At 33.8% G+C, this 9833-nt stretch overlaps 1 protein-coding gene across 1 annotated transcript; it reads right to left on the minus strand.

Moving 5' to 3' along the window:
• Positions 1 to 260: 260 nt before the first annotated feature.
• LOC143244585 (diuretic hormone class 2-like) lies at positions 261 to 9450 on the minus strand. Its single transcript, XM_076489584.1, has 4 exons — positions 9337 to 9450; positions 7417 to 7516; positions 2233 to 2331; positions 261 to 523 (listed from the first exon to the last, which is right to left on the minus strand). Exons 2-4 carry the CDS (start codon positions 7509 to 7511, stop codon positions 388 to 390), a joined length of 330 nt encoding a protein of 109 aa, XP_076345699.1. The 5' UTR covers positions 7512 to 7516; positions 9337 to 9450; the 3' UTR covers positions 261 to 387.
• Between the last annotated feature and the right edge of the window lie 383 nt (positions 9451 to 9833).

A 9833-nucleotide genomic window follows, 5' to 3' on the forward strand; every position in this document is an offset into this window, starting at 1 on the left:
AAGTGTAAAATCTTGTATCATAAAATCTAAAAGAATATCGTTACTTGTTGAGGGTAGTGAGTAAATAATTAATTAAAATAAAACAAAGCTTCGTATTTAAACAAATATAATATTTAGATCACTGAGTAATAAAAGAAAAAAATGAAAGAAATTACTAAAAATTGTATCCAGATATTTCAAACCCTTAAAATAAACGCCATATTATCTCTCCCAAAAGATGCAGTCAATGAAAATAGAACCAGAGAACCGTATTTCCTGCAGAAAGTACTTTATTTTTACAAGTACACTATATTACATTTCTAATGTGAAACATCCATTTAAAATGTGAAATTGCTATTATTTTATTTAAGACTTGAGATTCAACAATAGATCTAATTGTATCATTCACTATTGGTTGCTGACATCGCGACGCCGCCTACCAGGTCCACCAGCGAAATTGGCAGCAGCTAATCCCATGAGATGTTTAGCAGCTTGGCTTCCGGAAAATCCACGGGACAATCCTAAGTCCAGTCCTCGCTTCTCACTAAATAATATCGGAATAAATGATAAAACATGTTGTATTGTTTACTTAACAACATACAACTATTCAATGAAACAGTATTACAGAGAACTAGCAACTTTTCCGCGTGATATTTGCAGTTCATTACATTTCAGTGAAATCTGTCTAAACTTGATTGCACACTTAACAGGAAAGTAGTAGATGCAATCAAACTGATATGTTTTCATTATTAAAATCTATTGTAAAAAACAACAAAGATCAAGACCTGAAAGTGTCTTCGTTCTGGCAACTGCCTTGATAGATAAATGAAATATGAGGTGTGATCAAAAAGTTCTGAGTCTTCACTTTTATTCTGAAGAATAATATACATACATCAGTATTATATACTATCTTCTTCAAAGTAATCTTCCCAGCTGATACACACTTGTTCTAACGTTCCTGCCATTTTCGGAAGCAATGCTGGAAGTCTTCAACTATTACATGACTATGTCCCGTTTTCACATTATTACGGACGTTTGGAACATCATCAAATCTCTTTACTTTTAACTTAATTTTTATTTTTTATATTCGGCAGAATACGGGAGTGTGGTATCACAGGAATGTTTTTCTGCCAATATTCTTGACAGACACAGCAGTGTGTGAAGGCGAGTTGTCATGGTGAAGAAACCAGTGACCATTCTCCCATAGTTCGCGGCGGTTTCTTCTAACTTTCTCCCTCAAGTGGTTTAGGACCTCTTTATAAAATCCCTGGCAGTGAGGTACTAATTCATGATGAACAACACCTCGAACATCAAAAAACACGATCAACATTATTTTCACATTTGATGAAGACTGTCGTGCCTTCTACGACGTGGTAATGATGGAGTCTTCCAATGGGTCATAACTGTATACCCATGACTCATCACCAGTAATAATGACGTTGATGAAATTAGGATCAGTTTCTAGTCTTCTTTTCAGATCCTCGCACACTTATCGAAGGAGAAACTTTTGGCAATCCGTCAACAGCCTAGGAACAAGTTTTGTAGAAATTCCACGCATGCAGAGTTCTTCAGTTAAAATCAACTGACATGATCCAAATGAAATATCCAGTTCATCAGGAATTTCGCGATAGTTAATCGTCAATCATTTCGAAATTTTTCTTTCATCTTAGCGACCAATTCACCAGTGGACGACGTCTACGGTCGCCCAGAACGTGGGTCATCTTTGACCGATTCACAGCCATCTTGGAAGCGTTATATCCCCTGATAAACGACAGCCTTACTTTAGCAATCATCACCAAAGGCGGTTCTTAACATTTCGAGGATTTCTCTTCTTCCTTTACCATTTTTCACACAAAACTTGATGCAAACACGTTGCTCTACTTTTCTGTTTATTTTTATTACGACAGGAACAAGAGATACGTCTGTCTTTGAACACGGTTTTGGCAACACGGGTATAAGGTTTGGAAAAATGACTTGTTCGTGAGGTACATCGCTATTTGTACTTTTAACACACCTCAGTGAAGCTCACTGCCTTTAGACTGGCACCTAAAAAGTCTTAGAACTTTTTGATCAGATCTCGTGTATTTTATTTTCGCTTTCAATTTCATCGAATATTAGAATATTAATCAACAATATAATGTTATGGTAGTTTCATCTAGTTGTCAGTTTTCTCATATATTTCCTCTGATTATGAATTACTTATAACTATAGCGATGTTAAAACAATAACAAATCTAATCCCACTTTTACGTACGTTTTACCGATTTCGGAAGCAAGTAGACTGTCCAATACCCCAGTCAAAACTCGAATGACTTCATCAGGATGTTCTATTTCCACTAGAGTGCGTTTAAACCTAGATTACAGATGTGGTTGTAGTGCGAAACAGAACTAAATCACAAGACAGTTATAAATATATTTTAAGAATTTTCAACGTCTTATTGTATTTCTTGCTTTTCGCATTCAACAAACAAAAATAGTTCATCTTATAATAAAACGAAAAATTAGTTTATAGACATAGTCTAGGAGGGTAATTTATAATTATTGGTAGGATGCTTCCCTGTTGCATAGGAACCAACCTATTTTTAACATTTCTTCATTATGCGTGCGATCTTTATTTATATCAGTTTTTCTCTGAATTATATTCTGAACTATGGATTCGCAATAAGCTGTTAAAAGTAAGTAATATAAATCAGAAACGAAGTTTGTAGGAAAAGTTAGAAATATTTGAAGGGTGTTTTTATGAACTCATTAATTCAATTTCAGATTCAAACCATTTAAACCTAAGTGCGAAATTTTGAAAAAACATAGAATGGTCAAACCCACGTTTTTCGAAATTAGGTTGTGTCGTCAGACGATGTGGCTTGCAAGCTAATACATGGATTACAAATAAATAAAAAAGGTGACTGTTTTTTATCATTACATAAAATTTTAGAAACATAATGATTCCTTTTATGCAATAGTATTAATACAAACAAATATATATGTTTTTGTTTATTTCTTGAACAGATACTTTATGATTCTTTCTGCACTGTTGCAGATACGCTAACCATTACGATTTGAGCGTAATCATTACGATTTTGGTATATACATTACGACTATACGCTCATACAGACAAATATTACGACTTGTTACAACTCTCAAATTATTATATATTATATAGGCCTATACAACAAAGTGATAAATTGTTCTCCCGGGACTTGAAAGGAGTGAAAAGAAAATTTCTAGTGAGATACAAATAAATTTTGATAATAAATCGAAAGACATAGTCCAAATGGCTACTTGCGATAATCATGTTTGTGCTTGAAATATTAAAAGATATTTGTATCTCCGACGTCTACCAATAGTTTGAGTGCGGTGCTTCTCTATACTGGGTACGTAGGGAAACCCCTAGTGACGTCATCAGTGCTTGTCAGCCAATCAACGCTCGCGTAGATGGATATTTCTCGTTTTCTAAGCGGCGTAGAAACACCAATGCGATCGTTCACAAGTTGGAAAAAAAAGAAGCCTCGTTTACCAGATTGTCTTGTTTCTGGCAAATCTAAAATGACTAAAACTGTGAATTAAAATTTTAGGAAAGAGTATAGTGTAAAATATCCGGTCATTGCATCAAAGGTCAGTGACAGTCATGCGTTTTGTACAGTTTGTCACATCGATTTTTCTGTGGCGCATGGCGGGATAAACGATTGTTCCAGACGTACAAAAACCTGCATCTCACCAACAAAAGGCTGAGGCGAAGATAAAAACGATGCAGATAACGACATTTATGATTAAGAATTCAGAATATGAAACCATAAATGCAGAAGTGATGTTCACGCAATTCGTCATTGCTCATACTTTATTCCTACCAGTAGCCGATCATGCAGGACATCTATTCAGAAAAATGTTCCCAGACTCTGATATAGCGAAAAAATATGGCTGTGCCAGAACCAAAGCTACAGCCATTTTACAAATGTTGGGTTGTGAAGATGACAAAATGATTTCAAGTATACTGACTAACAGTGTTTGCAGTTTAGTCACAGATGGATCCACAGACATGGATGACTCAAAACTGTATCCAGTGATTGTACGATATCTTGACCATTTGCTTGGAAAAATTGTTTGTTCTTTTTTGGCAATGGTGGAATGGAAAGGAGCTTCAACAGGAGAGAGTATTTTCAAACTTTTGGACCACGCACTGACAAAGAGGAAAATTCCATGGGAAAACTGTCGTAGTTTTTCTTCAGACAATTCCTCAGTTATGTCTAGTATAGGTAAAGGTGTGATGGGACACATCTCAAGACGACAGCCTAGCATTTACTTCATGGGCTGTGCCTGTCACCTCTCGAATATTGCTGCCCAGAAAGCTTTCAGAGAACTGTCCTGCTCAGTTTATGATATATTGATAGATATCTACTATTTTCTGGACAAAAGTGCTAGCAGAAAACAACATTTCAAAGAGTTTCAAGAATTGTATGAGAAAGAAACAAAAAAATTCTACAACTTGTTAACACAAGATGACTATCACTGGGGTGTGCCTCAACAGAATGTTGGACATGTGGAAGCCATTGAAGAAGTATTTTCACTGTGAAAAGGAAAAACTAGATTCAAAAGGATCTAAACGTGCATCTTAGTCAGGCAGCAAGACTTTAACAGTCAGGATATCCTTTCAGCTACATGGGGACACAGTCAAGACATCCTCTCAGCCACACAGAGACACACAACAACAGTCTCCAAAAGCAGACAAAGAAACATTTGATATAACTCGATATATGTTTAGGCAGTCTGACCTTGAACTAAAGAAGAGACAATCAATGAAAAAAGAGAAGAAAACGAAAGCTAACAAGAAAATAACCAAGAAAAGTTATGCACAGAGCAAGTTAGATAAGTTAACAGTTTTCTTGGACAACAAAATGAACTTTTTATTTTGTCATTTTCTTCAGTCTGCAATTACTCTGTTTGAGCAAGCCAATTTGATATTGCAAAGAGGAGAACCTTGCACACACATTATGCATAGAACTCTGATTACACAAGTTAAAAATATACTTGTCAGATACATCAAGCCAGAATATCTTGAAAACAACATCACTGAACTTGACGACAACAATGAATCCTTACACAAATCTGATGAGGCAGTTACTATTGGAAATGCTGCCAAGGAATACATTGTTAAATATGAAAAGGACCTGGACCTGATCAGCTTCTACACCAGTGTCAAGAAATACTATGTTGCAGCTACAAATTACATGATGAAACATTTCCCTCTAAATGTTGAACTTCTGATTCACCCAGAGATTGCTGATCAAAAATGAAAGTAAGCAAAATTTCTCTTCTCTGTCTTTGTCAATACACATGAGCACGACACTATTGACAAGTTGGAAGGGCAATATTTGAACTATTAAATTTGATACTTTCTCAGAAACTGTCCTTCAGTTGAATGTTGACAAATTTTGGGTTCAGCTGTCTACAGTTAAGGATGGAAATGGCAACCAGAAGTATGACATTCTGTGTAGAGTTATGCTTGGAATTCTTACAATCTTCCATGCTGACAGTGAAAGGATATTTAATTTAGTGACTAAAAACCAAAGCAAGTTCAAACCAAACTTGAGCACCTCAGTTTTGAGTAGTATTATAACACACAAGATGTGTATGCAGTCAAATGGACAATGTTGTTATAACTCTCAACCATCCAGAGACATTCTCATGAAAGCAAAGGCTGCAACAGCTGCAAAACTATTACAATAAGCATCATAAACATGATATAAACTAGTCCTTACACAAAGGCTTTTTCTGCTTACTGTTTGTGCATGTTTAGTGTTGTTTTACCAGTACGTTTGTTACTCTGAACTAAATAAAAGACATAATTTTAAAAGAATTTTTTTAAAAATTTATTTATTAAATACACAAAACACAGTCATAAATGAGCAATCTATAGCAGTAATAAATGATAATACAATAATAAACAGCTTAGAGACATTGGTTAGGCCTAGTCGCCGCAAATGATAAAGGGATCTGTCTACAATCATCACGCTCAGTCATTTGAAATAGTTGGCATCTCTGCTGTTGCAAAACATAAACTAATAAAGTATGATTTCTGCTGATAAACAGTCAAAGGATAAAACTATTTCGACATTGTGGTTTTAAATATAGATCAGAAATCTTTATAAACAATATTTTACGTTATCTTTTAAAATAAATACATTTCATTGATAACTTGTCTTCCTTGTTATACTGCGTGTTATCATAATGTTATAATAAAAGTGATTGTTTGTATTATATATAACAACATACGATATATATTTTGTGCATAAAGACACATGGTTCTTCAAGACGTATCAGTCAACACTTATTGACATCAATCTAAAGCATTTCTATCACTCATCTTTTCAATACAATTTATTCTTTATCGATCGCTAGCGACATCTTACTTCTGTAAAGTGCGTATCGATGTCTAAATTTGTGAATGATATAACCAAATAATTTTATTTGTTTGATGAGCTGATTTTGCACTATTTTGTGTATCTAAAGGCTCTATATACTTGTTTATAATTAAGGTCAAAGCTACACAATGGGCTGTTTGTGTTTAATATATGACGAGCACTGAAACCCCGTTTTAATGTTATGATTCGTTAATCTTGGCGGTGAGCCATGGATGGCTTTCCGAATGGAAAATAATATAACAATATAATATAACAAGCACTTAGCATCTCTCTGTAATGCAGATGCTCATTCTGTGCACGAATGTCTCTTTTCGAAACTTGGATTTAGTAGTTTTTTCTCTTTTTTTCCCACAGGCAATCCTTTGGGCTTCTATTTAATAGTACCTAATAAGTTCGAAATTACTTTTATCAGTCGGATACAACAAAGGTCTTGTTTCTTCAAATAAATGTAAGAATGACTCTTCTCACCAGCAACAATTTAAGTGTTATTTTGGTATTTTAACTTGAATATAGTCATATTTACAACAGATGACAATAATGAGGTAGCTATTAACCAGTACTCTTTTATTACGTAGTAACATTTAACAGAATATCAATATCTATCGTTATAGTTAAAAAAAAACGTATTCAACGTCACTTCTTGGCTCGAACCTCGGACCTTCGATTTCTAATACAAACATGCTAAGAGCTAGGCTATAAAAACTAATAATCTTGAATAATATACAAAATTATAACAATTTAGTATTTGTGTGTTCAGAATCTAATAATTCGATCTAAACTTAATTCAAACCTACATCATAATGCATGTATGCTATGTAATTAAATATCTTATCGGTTCAACGGAATTCTTACTAATAACTGAAAGCTTTCATATATAAGACATAGTAAGAATATATCTATTTAGAGATGAATAACTTAGCCAATGATATAAGCAGATTAATCTCAATCAATAAATCAGTAATTTAAGAATTGTATAGAAAAAAATGAAGAAACAGTCTGAAAATACTAAATCTGTAACTCACTGATTTTGAGGTAATGAAGCCGACATGGCTACTGACAAGACTGACATCAGGAGAAACGTACAAATGAAACCGTTGATTACTGATATCTTGATCATTGTGACTGTATTAAAGTAAAGGAAACGAAGTACGAGTTAGTAACGTGAGTATATAAAGTATATTATATTATATGGACAAACTTTGTTAAATAAAACTATACAAAGATTTGGGAACATGTCGTTTAAAGGTATACTCTACATTAAATTAACAGGTTTGTTTACAGAAAACTAAGGTGAAAAAGCAGAACGTAGGTATATGAGTCTAATTCTATATACACTGATGTACTTTATATTAGTACTGATATCAGCCTTCATATGAAATTAACATTGTATTACAACCTACAAGGTATACAGATATTATATAACAATGACGAATGTGTAATTTAAGTAAATAGACAAATATTCTCTATTAAGCACAAGTGTTTTCCCCATGTGATTCTCTCTAGTATATTTGTTATTAATGAAGGTAGGTGTACCTGTCTATATCAGTAGCATTTTATCGTTCTTTAAAAGTAAATTTATAACAATTTTTTATCTTCTTCTTTGTTTTGCTATCACAATCAAACTACCTTATGTTCTTTGAAAATTATCTACACAAGGAAATTAACATATAGACCCTGAGCTACTTTACTGTGAAATTTACGTGTAAATAATTAAAATTCTTAATGAAACAGTGAAAAAAAAGTATTTGAACATAAATCAAAGTATTGTAACTTTAAAGTCTATCCCGTATCACATAAAGAACTGCCACTGAATAGGCCCGGCATGGCCAAACGTGTTAAGGCGTTCGACTCGTAATCCGACGGTCGCGGGTTCGAATCCCGGTCGCATCAAACATGCCCGCCCTTTCAACCGCGGGGGCGTTATATGTTACGGTCAATCCCACTATTCGTTGGTAAAAGAGTAGCCCAAGAGTTGGCGATGGGTGGTGATGACTAGCTGCTTTCCCTCTAGCCTTACACTGCTAAATTAGGGACGGCTAGCGCAGATAGCCCTCGAGTAGCTTTGCACAAAATTCCAAAAACAAACAAACAAACAAGCAACTGAATATTTAAGGCATACAGGGAGCTTTTTACTTTTATATAAAACACATTTTACAATTTGTTAACAAATACGCAGTATTGCTAATACAGATCTCTCTGTGTGATAATTCTGCTGCATTACACAATAATGGCAAACATGGAGTAACTGATTAGGATTTCGCACAAAGTTATACAAAAGTGATACCAAAGGATAGTGGCACCAGTACCCTAAAGGCAAGACAACTAGCAAAGGCTAAAAACTCTTGACTTAATACCGTCTTAACGAATAGTGTGAATTGACATAGTCCTTACCACCACCTATGTTCCAAAAAAATTGTGTTTTAGCGGCCACAAGCAGTTTACTGAAAATCATTAAATTCACGAACTAAGGAAACTCTCCACTCGTTACAAATTCTAACAATACGTACATTCTGAGGTAAATTAATATAATGTTGTATTGTTACATTTTTAAATAATTCTTAATTGCACACTCACAAATCAAACATTAAACCTTTCAAGGTAAAATAACAATTTTTTTTCTAATTTGTTAGTAACTCGTAAACGTAAAACCTAGAAAGCACATTTATATATGCAGATTGAATTGTGAAGGTTATTCTAATTACGTTAAAAGTCTTACACAAATAATAAGAAGCTATGCTACATTCATGAATTATTACAAAAAAACACGAAGTTTGTATGTAGTCAACTCTCTTTTTCTATATAATATATGTGATTTTTATAAAAATATAAGAGTTTCTCTTCCATTTTCAAAATTTCTAGTAAGGGAACAAACCATGCTCGTTTTCAATTGTTACTGAGGTTCTGATTTGATAGCGTATATGAGTAAAGAGATGCGAACTTACTTCTAGAGTGATGCAAAGACTGAGCTGAAAATTTCACTCCTCTTCCTGGTAGGTTCTCAGAATTGTATGTGGGATTCGTTCAGTGCTGTTGAATGTCTACCAGATATGATAGACTGACTGCTTTTATAGAGATCTCATTGGAGGAAAATTCAAAAATTGACGTCCTTATGACGTCACTTAAGACATTGTTATTATTGGTTAAGGAGATCAAAAGGTTTAAAAAAAACATTCTATGCGGGGCTGTTTTGACAGTGTTTAATACAACACTGAAAGAGATGTGGTTATATGTAGATGTTGGACAATATTATATATACAAGTAGATTTATCTTGTCATAAACTAAACTTGGAAAGTTAACGATAATGTTTTGTCATTAGTTTCTTATGCTGTTGTTTCTCTGATTTTAATACAGAATTAATGAGCGTTTTTTAAATAATATGAAAATATTCAAATTCAAGTGGTACCTCATGATGTTTCCTTACAGTATTACTTGTGAGCT

This window comes from Tachypleus tridentatus, chromosome 1, assembly GCF_004210375.1.
Source record: "Tachypleus tridentatus isolate NWPU-2018 chromosome 1, ASM421037v1, whole genome shotgun sequence".
Classification (NCBI taxonomy): domain Eukaryota; kingdom Metazoa; phylum Arthropoda; class Merostomata; order Xiphosura; family Limulidae; genus Tachypleus; species Tachypleus tridentatus.

What these genes read in the sequence shown, in the direction of transcription:
- LOC143244585 (XM_076489584.1), bottom strand. Translation starts at nt 7,511, where the DNA reads ATGATCAAGATATCAGTAATCAACGGTTTCATTTGTACGTTTCTCCTG. An exon ending in GCTTCATTACCTCAAAATCA is followed by an intron (nt 2,332 to 7,416) that starts GTGAGTTACAGA and finishes TCTGTAATCTAG; the next exon opens with GTTTAAACGCACTCTAGTGG. An exon ending in GCTTCCGAAATCGGTAAAAC is followed by an intron (nt 524 to 2,232) that starts GTACGTAAAAGT and finishes GATATTATTTAG; the next exon opens with TGAGAAGCGAGGACTGGACT.